This window comes from Macrobrachium nipponense, chromosome 36 (assembly GCF_015104395.2).
Source record: "Macrobrachium nipponense isolate FS-2020 chromosome 36, ASM1510439v2, whole genome shotgun sequence".
Taxonomy (NCBI): domain Eukaryota; kingdom Metazoa; phylum Arthropoda; class Malacostraca; order Decapoda; family Palaemonidae; genus Macrobrachium; species Macrobrachium nipponense.
In genome coordinates, this window is record NC_087220.1 from 59,622,972 (window position 1) to 59,642,971 (window position 20,000).

Genomic DNA, 20,000 nt, shown 5'->3' on the forward strand with positions numbered 1-20,000 from the left:
TTTATATTCATTACTTAACTACTAAAAGGTGCTCAGGGAACAATGGAGATCAAGAAGAAATAGTTTACAAATTTATTCTTCAACAGTGTATATATATAATCAGTTAAGCAACAATTTCTTACATTGCACAAACTTAGAAAAAAAAAAGAATTTCCAGTGTTCAAAATCTATCTCATACTTCTATTATGACATGATTCTGCAATTCTGCAATAACCAACTAGATCACACCCAAAATATAAGCCATTAAAATCTATAGTCTCCCTCACTTTTACACAGTTTCATATATTGAGTTGAATTATTGAGAGATGGGCCAGCTGACGGCCTCTCGCAAAATCAAATAAAACACGTGAGATGAGTTTTTTGAAAAACCAAACAATATTGAGATTTTCCATTCACACGTACCAACATGGCATATAGACTGGAAACACTGATTTACAAAACAATTTGCATTATCTTCGTGGTAATCAAGACTTACCTTAGCATATGGTTCAAATAACATGCACATCAAAAAATACATTATTAAAATAGCTTGTATCAATATTTATGTCTTATATATATATATATATATCTGGGTATCTATAGAGATCCGTGTACTTTTCTTTCACAATTTCAGGTTGTAACAGACCATGGGGGAAGGAAAATACAATCAAACGTGAGGGAAGGTGGAAAAAAAAGGTGCTCAAATCTTTTCCTGAGGAAAACTGATGCCATACTAACACAATCCAACAAGTGTGCCTGGTGGCCTCTGTGTCAATGAGTATGCTTAAACACGTCTGTCACGCAAGAGAAATCACTAAACTGCACGACAGAAGACAGTGGCCTTATTGACCACCAGAGCGACGAGACACAACTCGGAGGAGGTTAAAAGCAAGCAAATCTCTCCTAAAAAATCAATCCATAATTCTGTACCTATGTAAATGTCAAATTTCATCATACAAACTCATAGTATTTTCAAATATACATGCCCTTTGAAAATGAACATGCAAATGGTCATTAGCAAAATATCTGTAATATAAATATATATATGTACAAATGCAACTATCAAATGTCCAGCACGATGGAAAAGGTTATGCACACAACTCCGCACTCTTGACACTTACCGTGACCCGTGCAATGCAAGGAAAGTGGTCACCTCAAACTTACAAAAGTATTCTCTCTGTGTAGCACCTCTCGATAAAGTATTGAATACAAGACTATTTCACATATATATATATCCACTATATATATGAAGTCAAAACATATTAAAACCACGTTTTTTGCAAATACAGTACACGTCTGCATATTCAAAATTCGAAACCCCTCTAAAAAGAAGACCGATTCTATCTTCGGAGTGATTAAAACTTGGGAAACATCCCATATCGCTAACCAGTTAAAATTTCGGCAGCATCTCATATCTCTGTCTTCTAAGGCTAAAATCAAGTGAGATCTGTGCCTAACACTAAATCATTGAGCTTAAAAGTTCTCTTTTGGGAGAAACTGGTTGTGACCTTCATCAAAATACTTTATACTCAAGCTCAAATCACAAGTTAATAAATGGATCCTGTAATGTAATCTTTGGTGCATTTTCAAGAGTACAACATTAGATTTTGTAAAAACACTGAACTTCTATAAGAAAATCTGACAATTATGAAAATGTCTTCCACCTATGAATAGTTTTTTACTGCTGAACAGCTACTTTTAATACATGTTAATGTACGGAGCATCAAAGTGCAAACATAACATCTACGCACACATACTTTTCTAATCGTTTAGGCATAAATAATATACTGTAGTCTTCAATCTAAATCAAATGACTTAAAAATTAAAATGAACACTGCTATCAATAGTCTAACCTCCATATTTTGTCATTATTAATTAAAATCGGTTACCTAAGCTATAGTGGCAGTTTGTCTTCAATATTACAAAAAGACAATACAAAACTAAAACCTTTCTCAGTCTGAACAACATACAGCATGTGAAATAACAGTAACATTAGTTAGCAAGCATCCCCAGCCCCAGCCTTGGTAAACAGACAATGGGCAAAGTACTCCACATGACACTTTTCTTCCTTGTTGCCAAAGCCACGAAAACAATACACTCTACAAACAACACCCTTGGGGTGCAAATGTCACCACTCTGTGTAGTATACCACATGCCTTAACTAAACTTCTACCCATTCCACAATGTAGTGCCAACATCCAAATAGTACACTATTCCTCAATGAAAACCTTAGACAGAACACAGACTATGCACAACTCTTAAAAACAGTGCATCAAATAGCCCAATGGTTTTACTTCTGTACAGAAAATAGACATCTACTCCATAATCATATTTTTGATCCTTAAGACTTAAAACCACACTCTTTTCTTTCCATTATATCCTTGTTAATCTTGGACCACAAAAAACATGAATGGAACTAGTATAGTCTTACAGACATCAATGGTAAATAAGAAGGTTATTAAAAGTCTAGGTTTCCTACATGATATAGCATCAAGGGGAACAAGATTGTCTTGGAACACTCACCCTTTCAGGTGGCTCTATAAACTAAACCAGAAAAGACTAAACCAAGTAGAAATCACAAAGCTGAAGCAGACAAAAGTAAATATAAACTGACTTAAAATAAAAAGCTGCGATTAACAAGGATACACCAGGAAAGTTAGAAGCTCTCGGACTTGACGAGAGCCGAACTCCCCAGAGAGACTCCGAGCAAAGCAGGGTTCTCTGCCTCTGATTCTGAACTGTCATCATTCGTCACAACAGGATCAGTGGTGTTACTCACCTGACCAGTTGATTCAAGGACGCTGATGGGCTTGGCAACAGCTATTGAGACGAGCCCCTTGGGGGCTCCTTTGAGAGCTGCCACGGCTTGATCCAGTGTTGCATTTTCAAGGTTGGTTCCGTTGACGGCTACTAGGCGATCACCAGGTATTAACCGGCCATCCTTCTCGGCAACACCTCCGGGGACTAATGAGCGTATTACAATGACTGTCTCTTGAGGGTTGAGTGGATCCTGCAAAAGAAAATGAGCCACATAAGCAATCATTCTACATAATCAACTGTAAAAACGTATATACATTACTAATTCATAACATATGACTTAAAAAAACTAAAATCTTTTATAAGCACATCATCAAAACACCAACATAGTTGGTAGTATAATTATAAACCATTCCACTTTCAATTCCTTCATTAGAAAACAATGAGCTGCAAATATTTATTGATGTTAACAATGTAAAGAGCAATGCGATGCTACATACGTACTGCGTATGTAGTCACTTAAGTTGTATTGCTTGCTTGCACTGTATTGTATTATTTCTTATGCTTGCACTGTATTGTATTATTTCTTATAATGTCTTGTTTTCATTAAAATTAATTATTTTGTTTTGTAGCTACTGCATTACTATTACAATTTTATTCAATAATTCATATTTTCCTCTATTTCCGACACCATACTTATTTCATCTACAAAACCCCATTATGAACCTCACTTAATCTGCATAATTTGCAGGGGTCTTACACCATTTCTTACTGCTGGCAGGAGTGTCTTCTAAAAAACAGGTGAGAATTCTGATCTCATGAACTATCAGATATATGGAGACAAAATTTATCCTTTTTTTAGTTAAGATTTGACAGGTCCCATATTTGTTCAGGGTTGTCAAATCTAGTTCAAGAATAGAAGATCAACCTATTTAGACATTTTATCAGGCACTACCCATCCTGTGTCTTCAAAAATTAACATCCTTATGTAGGAAACGAAACACAGCAAAGAGAAGACACTAAGAGTAAAATCAAATAGATAAAATGAATACCAATCTGTAATTAGCAACTAGAAATAGAGAATTTCCAAAATCTATGGCATAGGAAAATTGTTCTTGAGGAGAGCAATTCAACCTACGCATTTAAACTTCATCTCAGATTACAGTATAAATAACATAAGACCTCCTGTGGTCACCACAGTCGTAAGCATCCTTGATAGGAATATTTAAAGCATTGGATAATCTTTGCTGGGAGGCAGAAAAAAAAACTTAGAGAAAAGATCGGCTGTAGAAACTTCAAACTGCAGCAGAACAGTGGTACACTGCAACTTCTTTCTTTGTTGCATAGAAGTTGCTTCCTTGGGGACATGGTAAAGTGTGATCAGCTTGCAATCCCAAGCTACTTTTGTAAAATTCAGAACCTGACCTTGTTTGTTTGTTTTGTTTGTTTGTATGGTGTTTTTATGTTGAATGGAACCAGTGGTTATTCAGCAACGGGAACAACGGCTTTACGTGACTTCCAAACCACGTCAAGAGTGAACTTCTATCACCAGAAATACACATCTCTCACCCCTCAGTGGAATGTCCAAGAATCGAACTTGTGGCCAACACCATAACAGCCACGTCACTGAGGCCACCGACCTCATGCCGATTCCTTGATGAACTTTCTGTTAAGTTATCAGTGTTTGAATCAACTTTTGAAATCAAGGGAATCAGGACATCAGGCTTTCCTTAAGGATAGGAGTCCCCATTAACATGGAACAATAGGAAATTAATGCTAAAAGAAGCATATTCGAAGACTGTAAGGCCTTGGCCAAAATTTCTGATGTAATATGAAGAAATCCTTGAATAATGACCCGGGCAGCATGAATTATGGAATTTGTTTAGTTCCCAAGATGAACATGGAAATTCATTTGTGAAGCAATTGTTGTATTTCATGTAGCTATCACACAGCTATCTTCTCTATGGTAAAATTTTATGGTTATGGTTGTCCTTCCACTACTAAAATCAAAACCCTCAAAGAATCATAATGTTATGAATAGTGATAAATGACCAAGGATTACTGTGTTTTTATATTTTGCAAAAAAAATATGGGCTGTTTGACAACACCTATAGGAGCCAACTTCAGTTTTCCCCCAACTGAGTGGTAAGACCAGGAATATTTACTACCAATCAATGCTTTCCTTTCATCCTCACTGGAATAACAGTAAGTTTCTGTTATCTTCATACTTAAGAGCAAGTAGAACTCAACATTTTAAAAAGGGTTTTCCAAAAAAATTGTTATTTTCTCACCTGATAGTCTAAGATGGAGAAGCCAAGACCTCTGTCCCCTTTCATGAGTTCGATAACCTGTGACTCAGAACTCCACATGGCCAGGCCAGTGAGAGGTTCTAGGCTGCGGCTCTTCATTCGGTTGAAAGAGGTCTCGTTTGTTGCTGCAGTGGCTGACGAGGCTAGTGATCCGTCAGACTTGGCCTTTACGAGTCGTTCAGACCCGGGAATCAGATTTTGAAGGGAGCCACCCAAAATATTCTGAAATAAGAATCCAAGAATTTGAGATTGATACAATTTACGCTCATCAACAAGTAACGGTGGATAAAGCAGGTCTTGACTTGTCATAATATGAAAGAGAAGAAATTTTTTCATATCAAAATATAAAGTTTATATAGCCTATACAAAAATATATTTTACCAAACATGTGGCAAATGCACCTTATAGGTCATACTCTATAATGCTTTCTTAGCTTCTTCATAATATTTAATGACATAATGCTCTATTTTTCAATATGTAGAACTTGAAGTTACTGTTTCTTAACCACCTACAGAGACATACGTGACAACATCAATGTAAATTTTCCCACCATTCATAATGACAAAACACAGTACAATAATCCTATTCTTAAAATCTTGGACATTTCTTTAATATATTAAGACCTAACCCAACAAGGAGCAGGAACACATATCTATGTATACTGTATCTTCTATAATTTTGCTATTTTGCTGAAACTACAAAATACATAATTCTACAGAAAATAATACTCCTATTTTAGTACACTAATGATACGAAGTTAATATGAAAAACACAGACAAACTGAATGACTAAACTATTGAATGTTAACCCCAAAAAAACTGGTTTCAGACCCACTGAAATTGGCTCACAAAACTAAACATTTTATTAAAAATCATTATGAACAAATAAAGTATTATCATATGTGAATAATTAAATCCTTTCCTAGATAAAAAAAATCTCACACCCACTGTAGAAATATCTTACGAACATAACCCCTATTTGCAAAAGCCAGAGACAAACCTATAAGCACTGCAATGTTTTTTTCTGTTATCTAAAACCTGCAAATCGAAATGAAGCACAACCTGCATCTATTAAGGCATCACTTGGCTCTATCCACAAAACCACAAGAGCAATCCTAAGGCTGCAAAGCATAAGCAGTTCCTTTCACAACAGCTGAACTCAAGAGAGGTTTGGTAAACGCCAAACCACACAGATTACATGACTCACAAGGAACCATTCTCTTAGAAGGAATGAAAAATACCATGCAAAGCCTTATCATTCTTTAGCAAGCATACTGAGGCATCTGTAATGCAAAATTAATCTTTGAGGATCCACCATTTCTTACTGACTGGGCATCTTATGTGTTTTGTATTTGCAATACTGAAAGGTTTTACTCACAGGTAAATTTCAATTGGCAAAAATTGGCTGTGCCTTTGTGAAGGCAATTACCTGATTATGAAGGTTATTAAAACCATGCTAGAAAGCACCTCAGAAAATCCTGGGTTAGGGAAAAATATTTTTGTATAAGTGGAAAGAAGTTCTTTCTTGTTAAAGCAGGTTAACCAGTTACAGAAGATCGTTTTAGAGTCTACTGCTATTTGTAATGAAATCTTGAAGGTCCTGGTGACTACATGTTGTCTATCTTTGATTCCGGTACTTTTTATACAACATAACCGCGAAAAGCCTTATAGTACACTGCAGCCTTAGTTAATGATTTAATTTAGATTTGTAAATATAAAAAGAAAAAAGATAACTATTAGAAAAACCAATTTGTAATTACGTTTAGTTTAGTACTGCAAATAATTTGAATACATTCAATATCAAAACTTAAAGGCAAAGATTAGGTATCCCTATGGTGCTTATTTTAGTCACAGTATGGCTGATTTGGATTTCCATTTTTTGTGAAAAACATGTGAATGTTAACCTTATTGATGGCTGATTAAGCTATGCAGTAATTGAACTTTTAACTTAGTTGCTGATTTATTTAGTTATACCTTTAGATTTGTTAATGACCTATCATCATTAAACCATAGGGGCATATTATTCTTTGTTTACTTATGGATCCTAAGCAGTTCTTGAAATGTCTAACACTAAGAGGGACCCACGGAAGGTGGACTCATCCTTAGACATTGAGATCCAAGTTAAAAATAATAACTTTTCACCTAAAAGATGAGAAAACACAGCCTCTAATTTCTCCTCCTCTCATCACAAACATTTCTCTCACTGACAATAAATTTTGAATCATCAAAAAATCACTAATAAAACACAGGAATAACTATGAAATGTTGGCTGTCTTGTAAAACCATCGGCCAAAGTAACACGCAAAAATATGAAGAAGAACCAAGCTTCCATTGCCTACCAAGCATTTAGAAGTTTAGGAATCACTGACGTATAAGCTGACCTTAGCAAAATCCTGAATCAAAATGATGTAATGTAATAATAACTTTATCATGAATACGTACTCTTACAAGATCCAAAGAACTGTCCATTAAAAGAACTAGATAATATCTCAGTCAAGACTTCTTGCATAACCAGCAAAGAACTGTCCCTCTAAAGTGGACATCAAATCAAGGCTCCAAAAGGTACTCACTAATATGTGTGAGCTGACTATGGAAAGCACATCACTTGGAAACAGACGAGAGTAAACTGTCAAGAATTAAAAGTTTTGGTCTTACTCCATACTCAAATACAGCTGGCAGTAATTAGAAAACAGCTCCTTGGAACATCAAGATACATGGTTGGGATCTTAACTAAGCTGAAGAGAAATTTATGAATATTACCCGATTCCACTACATAAAAAGGAAGCTAGTACTTTGTCATAACAATATACCTAAGTCCAATAATGGGGAAACCATTATGCCATAGATAAAATTAAAAATTAACTACCTATCACAAACTACTACCACTACAGATTTAATATTCACACCTCACTTAAAAAAACACTTTGGACCTGGCTAAAGAAACTGGAAATTTGATGTTCAAGATGCTTTTTAATAACACCAAAAAACCATTCGCATATCAGTCACTTCCATTTAAACACATTGTGTATAATGAACTTGTGATGTCCCGTAAAAAAAATTAATCAAGACATTAATAGTTTGCCTATGCATAAAAAGGCCATAAAATTTTTGCATTCTTCCAGTAATAATACAAGACTTCTTTTACCAGCAAGAAACAGTTTTCCCTTCACCTCAAAATAATTCATCTTCTGTAATTTATCATTTTGATACTTGAATCCTCATAAAAATCAACGTAAGGCCTTTCAAAAATGTGTTCAAGTATCTTTCAACAGCTTAACCAGGAATGTATGTGTGTGTAATCATCCTTAGAAACTCATACCTAATTTTGATATAACCTGAGTCACACCTATATGTCCAAACATAAATAAACTCAGGTCATGAAAAGTTAGAAATTTTAATTAAAACCATTATCTACTGTGTGCAACTCATACCACACTATATCAGAACCTTTTTTTTTTATTACACAGTCTATATTATTTGCTTCTTCTCTGGTTAAAACAGAAAACAAGGAAAGACGAAAGATAAAAAGTCAAATCAAACTAGATTTTAGTGAAAACAAACCAAGAACTTGAGAGAAAACATGCTTTGCCACACTTGCCTACAAGTTAGTCAAATACAGAGCAACTCTACATTCAATCTTAGAAGAAACTCAATAGGCCTAACATATGAAGCAGATATTACATTTGACACTGGAGCCTATAGATTTACTGAACTTTATCAGTGGTAAAAATTCAAACTTGGGTGACTATGTTTTTATTTCAAGTTATTAGAGCGCTTTTCTTAAATATTTCATGGAAATTCCTTGAATCTCTGTTTCTTAAAAGGTATTATTGCAGTGATTAAAAACTGTACAAAATTATTCAAAGATGTCATTCCAAAAAATTGTCTGACTATGACACAATGATATGTATTGAATATCAAAATTTAATTTTAATATAATTCAATTTTAAAACCCTTGGGTATTTTGATAATTACCTCAAAGACTAGTAAATTGAAATGACATGCCAAAAAGTTGTACATAATACTGCAGTCTTAACAGATGTCACTTAAGCAAAAACAAAAAAACAAAAAAAAAGACATTCCAACATGAGATTTAAAAATTGTATATGTTTAAAAAGTTCAGAAAAGATACCATGGCTTACAGCTGCACAGCAGAATACTCAAGTATAACATAGTTATAGATACTCTAGCAACCTTGATACATACATGTAAGGCATCAAAACACAACTAAAGAAGCAGTTAATCAGTCAAATTCAGAGTCAAGAGGACCAAATGTTAAGCAGCAAACCAGACAACAGTAATGTACAGGGTCATTGAAAAATGCCAAGATATTGTTAGCATCTGTGCAATACTCATTCGGTTACAAAAGCCAAATAATACACATGACATGAAAAGAAAAACAGGCAACATTAGCCCACTCATCAACCCACCGTGAGAAAAGCCAGCAATCAACGGGGCAATTCAGGGAGAGAAGACGGAGAGAGAGAGAGAAAGAGAGAAGGAGAGAGAAATACATAGATAAATAATGACAGAAATCAAATCAAATACTGAGGATTATTAAGTGTACACATGAATCAAAGAAAAGCTATAGTAAAAGAGAGTAAAAATAAAATTTGTATGACATGGCATGCAAATGTATTACTCTGAAAAGTAAAATAAAACTAATTGAGAGAAAATATTTAAAACAAGATTTTATAACCTTATATTTTATGGATAATATTTCACATTTACAAAAGACATTGACTTAAATTACGCTATCTAACAAACACGACAAACATGCATGTGGAAAATAAGAACTATGGCATTCAAACGATTCTGTCAGATTAGCAATTAACAACTGTTAATAGTGTTGCACAATCATAACACTGGCTGAGAAAATGAAAAGTCAAACAAATAAAATACGTGAAAGGAACTGCAAATAAAAATGTATGTTAACATGGAGGGAAAGGAATCAAGATAATAAAACTGAAATGAATGTTCTTTAAGTAAATTAAACCTGGCTGTGTGCAGGAGACCATCAAAGCTATTTTTCATCTGTATCAACAAAATTTCTGCTTTAACATATTATACCCTGGAATGATTAAATTCAAAATATACAACTTTAAAAACCATATACTGTAATGTCATGAATATGCTATAAATTAACAGAAATAATATACCCTATCATCAGCAAAAAAGGCTACTACTGTTGTCTTTCAATTGTATAATACTAATAAACATATATAGTGGAATTAGTGCTTTGAGAAAATTCATTATCAGCTCTAAAAACAACCAAATGTTTAAGTCTCCGGGCTTCATATCTTTGTTTCACTCTAATTATTAAGCAAACAGCAAAGGTAACCAAGATAAATATCCATTCTATCCCTTAATCAAAGGAGCATAGCAAAAAATAAACAAAATATGTGCATCTATGCAATACCACTGTTAATTAAATGAAAACAAAACATGAATGTGACTGTAGAAATATTATACATATACAAACAATCCCAGAAATAAAATGTGAAAACACTAAAAGACACATGAATTAAAAGTTTAATGTATTAATGCATGTACACACAAACATTAACAAAACCATAAACACCAAATGCCATGTTGTATTTATTCTAAATTCTTCTGTGGCCTAAACTATTTATCATAAAGACACACAGTACCTCTCTTATCTGTAAACAGATTGAAAATGAACATGTTTACACTGCCAATGAAGTTGTACATATGACAATGAACTTTTGGTTCTTTGACAATTATCAGTTTGGTAAAGCAAGGGACTGACCACAAACCTAATCATTTTACAGAGTCTATGACAGTAAGGGAGACTGGTAACAGTACAGTACTGTATACTTTAGTTCATTATTGAAGATATGAGTGGTTTTATCCTCTATGGAGTACTGTATACATGGTATGATCCAAAGGAGCCTACAACTGTACTACTCAGGTGGTAAACGTTCCGAAAGTGATGCACTGAAACAATTTTACTTTTCTGTGTGCAATATGTAAGCTTATTGCAGTACATTAAAGTGTCCCTATACACTATAAATAATTTATAATCTCACAAGCAATGACACATTTGTTACGTTCATGGCTGATAAAGCAAGTACGTATTTCACAGCTGTAAGTGTTCTCCAGTAACGTGCAAAACAAATCTGACTTGAAATGTCATTTTGGAATATATTGCTACTATGAACATTTATTTACTGCATTTAGTACTGCTACTTAAATATAATTTAGAATGCTTACTATCAGCAGCCTTTTGTGATCCAGTTTCAAAGTAGTTTTTCAGTACCTACAACTCACAAGACGGTTATTAGAGGAACTACATGATACCTCATATTTGGAATCTGGCAGAAATAAATATAAGCTTGAAAGTTAGTTAAGTGTCTTATTCTTTATTGTCTATGTGCTGCTTCCTATATGCAATTACAAATCTTACACATCAAAATTCCATTTGCAAATCCTATCCTTATAAAATTAATGATGGGCTACTTTCAATACCTGTTTAAATAATAGGTAATCAACCATGAAATGAAAACTGTAAAGGAAGTTAATGGCATAAATTCATCCATCTCTGGTGCAGATTAGAGAGATACATACTGTGGATGAGGGAACACTGAAAATGCAACGACCAGAAGCCTAAACATAAAAGGTTGAGAAACTCTGAGTTCAGACAAGGTGAGAACATAAAGCAAGGAAACAAAACCCAGGGAATACCCACCCTAGCAGCAAACGTGTCTCTGTCCGCTGTTGGGGCGTCGATCGGATGTAATGGTGGAGGTGCTCCAGGAGCACGGCGCCCGCAAACTAAACGTACTGATCTTGGAAGTTCTTTCAGGATTCCTACAACCTCCACGTGGTTCAGTCCTAGTAACTTCTGCCCATTAACCTGTAAGAATCATGGTTTGTTAATACGTAAGTCTCAGAAATATCCATGGGATGTCAAAATGTTAAAACATACAATGCAATTATTCAAATGGTTACTTCACTTTAAATAATAATTAAGGTAAATACTGATTTATACAGTATCTACTTATGAGCTTCAAAAATAACTTATGGCCTACTAACTAAATAAATGAATAAAATATGGTAAATGTATGAAAAATGAAGATCTGTTACGGAGGTCTTGCTCCGTGCTGAGGGAGACCAACTACATATAGTCGTATGTCCTGTGTGGCGTATATACTCTCTGTAGACTGTATTAAATGTTCCTTTGCAATGTCACTCCAGCTTCAGCTGCATTGCTTTCTCCCTTTTATCTTTCATCAATTCTCCTTGACTTCATTCCACCTAGCTGTCCACTTTCTTTAACTTTCCTTTACTCCGATTTTCAGCTCTCAATAGTATATGACCCTATTAGAGTCTAGAACTGTACGTTCTTACTAAGGCCTGGTTAATCACGTGACTTCTCCGGTAACTGATGCCGAGTCAGCTACCAACAGTTTTTCCCGTTACTGCACATCAGATTTTTGCAGTTTCAAGTTTTCATCTTTCCTGTGCTCTATCTATTTTGTCATCTCTCTTTCTTTGTATGTTAGCTAACCAATTACATTGAAGTTTTACTTCTACCAGTTCAGTACTACAACCTTGTGTTGTATCCACTGTGCAGACTACATTCATTTTCCATTATGTATACTGCATGTTTTTATTGTCTTCAAATCTTTTACTCCTCTACTTCCTGGTTTTCTTCGAGATTTCTTGTTTACTTTTTTTTATGCAGGAGTTTTGACCCAATATTCATGACATGGTACTGTACCTGCTTAATCTTATACAGTACTGCATAAGCTAATTCACAGGTACAGTATCTAACAAAAATAAAATTCAAGGAGCTGATGTGAAGGAAATAATTCTTAAGAGTTTTCCTCTCTAAAAATGTAAACTTTGTCATACACACTTGTTTACTACATGATTGCTGCAAAATAAATCACAAAAGGCTTCATAGAAATTCTTTTTGCTTTCTCTCTTTGCACTGAAGAGGGGATTTTGCTTCAATTTATGTAAAAGCACAGTTTAAATACTCTTCAAGAAGGCCTTAGACATCAGAACAAATAAATATAGAAATAATTATATTATATTTTTTAGAATACATCTCTCACATAGAGGGCTAGTACAAACCTATTTCCATTTCATTGGGATAGGACCTCAATCCCTCCCTCTCCCTAGTAGTATTCCTTTTTTTGTGAGAATGAGATTGAAATGGGGATTCTGCTGTCCTTCTCCTTGGCTTTTATACACACACACATACTACTCACACACACACCAGCTAGAACTTAGGCAAAGTTCTAATCAATGAAGAGAACCCCACCAGTACATTCATTGAAAAAAGTTCTCCTTTGTAAGCTACCAATAACAATTAAATCATCAATATAAGAGCACTTTTTTCTTATTTATTGATGATTAAATAATAAAAAAAATACTTCATACATATTCCAGTATAAAAACTTCTGACCAGTTCTAACACATATACTAGTATATGAGTGCACAGGTTAATGAGGCATTTAAAACTTGTTGCAAATTTCAACCTCAACCAGATTCATGAAATGGTAGGAATCAAACCTTTCCTCTTTTGAACATTAACTAGAATCAAGTTCTTTGCCAAATAGAACTTTTCAAGCTTCTGTAACTGTAAAAAGTACAATCCATAATGTATTACAATGTAGGCAAATGTTTCTAACATTCCACTTTTGACCGAGTTCAATTTCATTCCTATATTATATTAGCATTTCCAGATCTTACTTTCCAAACATTATACTGAAAAATACAGCCATCTCCCGCTCATAAAAATGCAAAGCACAATACTATATACTGAAACCAGAGGCTTATATTCAGTATATGAAGATTATAGTACTCTGCAATTAATTCAGTATTATATTTGGCTGAAAAAAATCTACACATGGCATATTGAGTCTTACATTATCCTGAAGAGTGATTCATTTTGGACCAGGTAAAAGGTGGCATAACTGACTGGTAGATTTGTGTCTTTAACTACCACATGCCATAAAATACAATACTTTATCAAATTATACATTTGCCACACCCTCAGCCAAATGAAAACTGTAAATAACACAAAAGAAAGAGTGAACAAAATCCTCTGAGGATCTGTTAAAGCAATGGTTTGTACTTTATATAAATACATCACATGGTGCTAGGTTACAAAACTGCTTCTTCTAGAGAAACAAATAAAATTCCTAAAGCATTTAAGGACTAGATAATGTTACCTCAAGCAGTTCATCTCCACTACAAAGCTTCGCATTCCTTCCAACAGGTCCATCCGGAAGGATAGAGCGGATGTAGTGGTGAGGACGGACTTCCCTTCCACCCTCGACATCCACAGTTCCTTCTAAACTGATCCCTAGTCCGCCTCCTTCTTCAAATTTACTTAGCTGAGCAACCTGCAAAACAAAGGAAAATTTGTATTCTCTCTTTTTTTTTATATCACTGAGGAGCACTTCATCAAGACAAGGAAGGACTTTGGAGTCTATCAGTTCAAAAATAAAAATACAGTAATAATAGTATACCACAGTATTTACCTATTTTACAATTTCAACTGGAAGACTATATGCAAACATTATCCTCTACAAAGTACCAAGAAAGCAATATTTTTCTATCTAATACAACACATTTTTTAAAGGTCTATATGTATTTTTAAGTTAATTTTATAATATGGCTGTCTTTTACTAAATGACCCTTTGAGAAAAATCATGACTGCGAACAGCTAAAAAAAGAAACAGATAAAAAAAATGCCCCACTTACCACAATTTCAAATTCAGGTCCTACAATCCTAGACCATTTCCGTTCAATGGCATTGGCCACGGAGGGCCGGAGCTCTCCCGTGTAGTCGCTGTCGATCATCAGCTCAATGTCTTCCAGACGAGCATCGGCGCTTCCCACCCCGGAGGACACTTGAGAGATGCTAGCCAGCTGAGGCACATTGGTGGTAGTCGTGTAAGACGAAGAGGAGATCGAAGAAGACAGAATGCCAGCAGCAGAGGGAGGAGGAAGAGCAGGAGCTGGAGCAGTGGGTGCAGGAGGAGGAGGAAGCTGTTGCACAAGAGGCTGATGGTGAAGAGAGATGGAAGCTGAGGCAGAGGAGAGGGGAGGCACGTCGGCAATGATTGTAGACGAGGAGGTAGGTGGCGGCGAGAGGGCTGGATTGATGGCTTCCACCACGTTGACCTCTTCGCTGCTTTCCAGCTCGCCCAGGGCAGAGCGGATGGCATCGCTGTTGGGGAGCTCGCCCAGCTGGAAGGGGGAAGGAGGACGTCATTAAAATGGGTTTCAGAGATGCAATAAGAGACTAAAACTAACATCAACAGGTTAAATAAGTAATTTATCCAATTATATTATTATGGAACTCAATGAAATGATAAACTCAACATTAGGTCATCAACAAATTTGACAATTACTGAATGCCACACTGACGATAGCATGGCAGTATCCAACACAGGAGGAACTAAAACATCTACCGTACTATGTTACACATCAGGTGAGACAGGTATTATGCAACTACATCAAAACAGTCACTCATGAATCTACACGTAGAGATTTGCATATCCAAGGGTTAAAACCTTTCTCTTACTATGTGAAATCAATCTATCTGATACAAGGGGACTTTGACACAAGTTAATATGGGGATGGGAGAGGGATTCACGACTGCTTCACATGAACGATAAAGAACAAATATTGCTTGTTGCAATCTAGTTTGCTTTGAATACATTGCAAGTATCTGGTTCAAGATCACAAGGCCCTGTTTAACAGCAGGGCGGTTTCATTTGTAAACGACAGAGTTTGTTGAAGCAAGACAAGCATAGCTTTTTGCTGTTCGCTGCATACAAGTGAGTGAAAAGCTTGCTGTGGTAATGCAGAACATATTATGAGACACTGATAACACAGTTGATATTTTGTGCAGTATAATTCAAATTTATCCATGTGCCCTGTGTGATGAAATGATGATTTCCTTCAATAAAAAAAAAAATGAACACAGTTGTGGGACTTTGAACATCTAAAAAAAAATACGGTGGAATAAAAGAAATTTTAGGAAAATTATCCATTACTGTTTTGTCTCCAATGCTAATTCTTTGAAAAAAAGAAAACGGTACAATATTCCATTTTTAATTCTGGAAAAAACTAATTTATAAATTAATATTTTAACTGAAACTTGTTCAAAAATTAATTTTAAGTAAAAAAAATTAACATTTTTTTAAGAGGTATCTACATTCAAAATTTTAAGCCAATTACTGAACTGTAGTACTTGAAAGGCTCCATCTAGGAAAAGCTAAGTGACAAAATAGGTTTTAAAATCAATATAAACAAGCATAAATAATACCATTTTAATGATTGAATACCTAGTATCATGTTGCATGTGTAGACTATCTCAAATCAAGTTACTATAAAATATATTCAGCTTTCTTTCAAAATAGGATAAGACACGTAGCACACTAGCTTAAATATTTTAAACTCTCAATAACAGCACAGTCATTAAATGATGCTTTCTCAAAGATAAAAAGATGAGCAACTGAAAAACTGTCCAATGGAGATGAACTGAATCTCGACACTGCATGAGAGTTTCACCTCAGACTCGATCCAACTATCTAAACAATTGGTGTTTTTTTTTCTACTTGAAAACAGAACAATAACTTGAAAAAAAAGCATATAGTACAGAGCTCCAGAACCTCAGTGGTTGTTTGTGTAACGAATTTTAATGTTGTTCCATATTTCCATTTTGGTTACATACAAGGATATCAAAACACAACGGAAGGAGAGGAAATTGTATCTGAATTGTGAGTAAAACATAACAAACCATGCCATTTTTTAACTCAAACAATAAAAACAATAACAAAAGAGAAGCATGTTCTAGGTTTACATGTCAGATCAGTATTGTCACAAACACATTAAAAGTTCAAATGCTAAACACAAAAGTGTGTGTGGACGAGGATGCAGTTAATATACTGTGTTATTATGACAGAAACGTTCTGTGCAGACATCTGGGGCTATGAAATAGTAGTCTCAGATTTGGGAAATAAAAGAAAGGAGGGGAACAGGGAGCTGGACTAGTTGCTACCAATCTTTCAAAATCCTAATATTTTTTGTCAATAAAATAGGCAAGTACCTCATTCCTTAGGTTTAACTGAAGCCTACAAACCATGACATTTATACATACAAAAAGATACACTGCCTTGAGTTCTGTCAAAGGTTCCCTGCCCTAGTTAGCAAAACCCATTTGTAGTTCAAATTAATTTTCTATTTACGGAAAAATGGAAGTTATTCTCTACCTTCTGTACCTAATCTGGAACCTAATTAAGAGTTTAATTGCAGTACATGTTCGTCTTTGGACGCAACGTAAAGAAACATTATCAAAATCTTTTGTGGAAATATAACCTGAAATAAATGTAAACAAATGGTTCTTCTTATAAAAGGCGGAAGGAAAATACTCGTCTTCAAAAGATTTAGTAATAATTTTAAAGTTAAATAGAGAATAAACTTTGCATAAAAATAAATATTTAGTAATGCTATTGTCAAATAGACAAATTTTTGTATCAAAAGTAGTATATGCTATTCCTGTTGCAAACGTATGAAATTGGAGCCTAGACTTAAGAGTGGTTATTACAAACTTGAAAAATTGACACGTTCGTGTACAATTACAAAAAAAAATGTAATAAATAGAACGAAAAACACATTAACTTTATACAATCTATGCATATAGCAACAAATAATGAAGTACCTGAAAAATATGAGGAAACATTACACCCATTTTCTAACTTAACCTTTACATACATCATACGCCTAGACCTATACCACTTGGCATTTGACAAACCCCGCCACTACATTATTCAGACCAGTGGATTAGCGTTGCCATAGCTACCCATACATTATTAAAAGGGGAAAGAGGGGGAAGGGGAAGGGGGAGGGGGATGGGCAGTTGCATCTATGGGGAGGAGGAGGGGTGGGTTGTGAGCCAAAATCAACAACAACAACAACACTAACAATGGAAGTGAGTGAGCTTTGCTGAAATTTGGTGAGCAGAAGAGCCAGTGAGTGCAACGCACCAAGATGGTGATGATGCCTGTGGGAAGTGGAAAAATGGCCAAAAACTGGGTACGAAGACGAAGAAAAGAAGAAGGTGATGAGAAGAAGACAACAAAAGAAGAAAGAGGAGGAACAGACGAAAGAAGAAGAATAATATACTAGGACGTGCGAAAGGTGGTCAGGTTGTCCAAAAACTGGACACCAAGATTCAAAAAAGAAGAAGAGGAAGAAATTGAAATAGAAGCAGGAGAAATAGACCAACAAGAAGAAGAACAACAAACTAAAAACACGTGAAAAGGTGGTATATATCAAAAGGTGGTCCACACGGAAAATAGCAAAAAACCCAAAGGCGTTTCTCTCGTCTCTGTCCCCAGAGCGAGACAGGGCCCTGGGGAGGGCACAAGGCCTCTAGGCTCACTTTATTTTTGGCGACCAGGTCACCGTTCAGACGGGTGGGCCGAACTCGGAGGGAACTTTTCGTCCGGGCATTGCCCCCACACGTGGGTGGGTGACAACCTGGGTAGTTCGTCACCTGTTTGTTATTCAAGTTCTTGGCGTTAGACTCAACAAGAAGCAAACCAGGGGGCGAATTTAGGCTTATATAAAATTTAATATTATTTAAAAAGCTGGTGTTTTCATTAGACTTATGAGACAAAATCCAAGGTTATGTAGGCCTTAAAAGTAAACTTTAGTGTGTGTGTGTGCGTGTGTATAAATAGTTGCTACTGATTCATTTGACCAATAAAATGTAACATAACACAAACACACACACCCATATATATCTATATATATATATATATATATATATATATATATATATATATATATATATATAGGTGTGTGTGTGAAAGAGAGAGAGGGAATTCTGTACGTAGTAGACCTTAAATTGAAACAGTAAGCTGTAAGTATATAATGTTACTACTGATTATTAGGGTAAGTAGGTCTTCAATTTAAACTGCAAAATCAAATTTTATATTGTTACTGTTGATTAGTTTATTAAATCTTCTGATAAACCTAAGTCTTAGATTTACAGTTTTTGCAGATAACTAACTTAAACTAGAATTAACTAAAAAAATTAATTATGGTTGTCAAAATAACCCTGGATAAAGTTTCTTCTATTACTGTTTACCTGACCAAAAATTATCAAAAATGTTTGGATGAATTTATGTAAAAGGCTTTAAATGAATTTTGCAAAAAATTGCAGACTTTTACATGAGCTTGATTATAACTAATTTCGGTCTTAAAATTACGTTTCTTAAAGATTAACATAAAAAAAACAACGGAAATTTTGGCTTTATGACGGTTTATTTTTATTCTAAATAAATGCCTTAATATTCCAGATATATACAACATATGTTGCCCATAGCAACATATTCCAAGTTATGCGGACAACAAAAACACAAGTTTGAATTACAGTATCTTTTTTCATTTAGAATTTGCTTAACAATATATATATATATATATATATATATGTGTGTGTGTGTGTGTGTGTGTGTGTGTGTGTGTGTGTGTGAAATGGAACCTTACTGGGTACACTTATTGAAGTAAATTTAAAATTTTACAATACCCACTTGTATATTACTTCATAGACTTACAAACATATATGGAATAGTACATTCCCATTTTTGTTTACATCTTAAATTTAATATTTGTAATCTTAAAAGAATTTCATTGCTTTCACTAGACACTGCCATTTTTCCTTACAAACAAACACACACGCACACATACGCACACACTTTGCACAACCGCAGGGACGCAACACAAATTCACAATTACACAACTAAAAAGTCACTACACTTAAATAATACATGGAGAGAGAGAGAGAGAGAGAGAGAGAGAGAGAGAGAGAGAGAGAGAGAGAGAGAGAGACTCTTCCATCTTAAAGAAGATGGACATAAATAACATATCGATCGTAAGTTCTCTCTCTCTCTCTCTCTGTCTC

General features: G+C 34.8%; 1 protein-coding gene across 1 annotated transcript in view; it reads right to left on the reverse strand.

Annotated features, from left to right (window-relative positions):
- The window catches only part of LOC135203464 (multiple PDZ domain protein-like), a 658,890-nt gene that overhangs the window by 342,346 nt on the left and 296,544 nt on the right, over positions 1–20,000 (reverse strand). Inside the window, 6 exon segments of the mRNA XM_064233189.1 lie at positions 2,759–2,989; positions 5,028–5,267; positions 11,754–11,921; positions 14,251–14,424; positions 14,786–15,274; positions 18,477–18,590. Of these exon segments, the coding sequence (XP_064089259.1) occupies positions 2,759–2,989; positions 5,028–5,267; positions 11,754–11,921; positions 14,251–14,424; positions 14,786–15,274; positions 18,477–18,590 (1,416 nt within the window).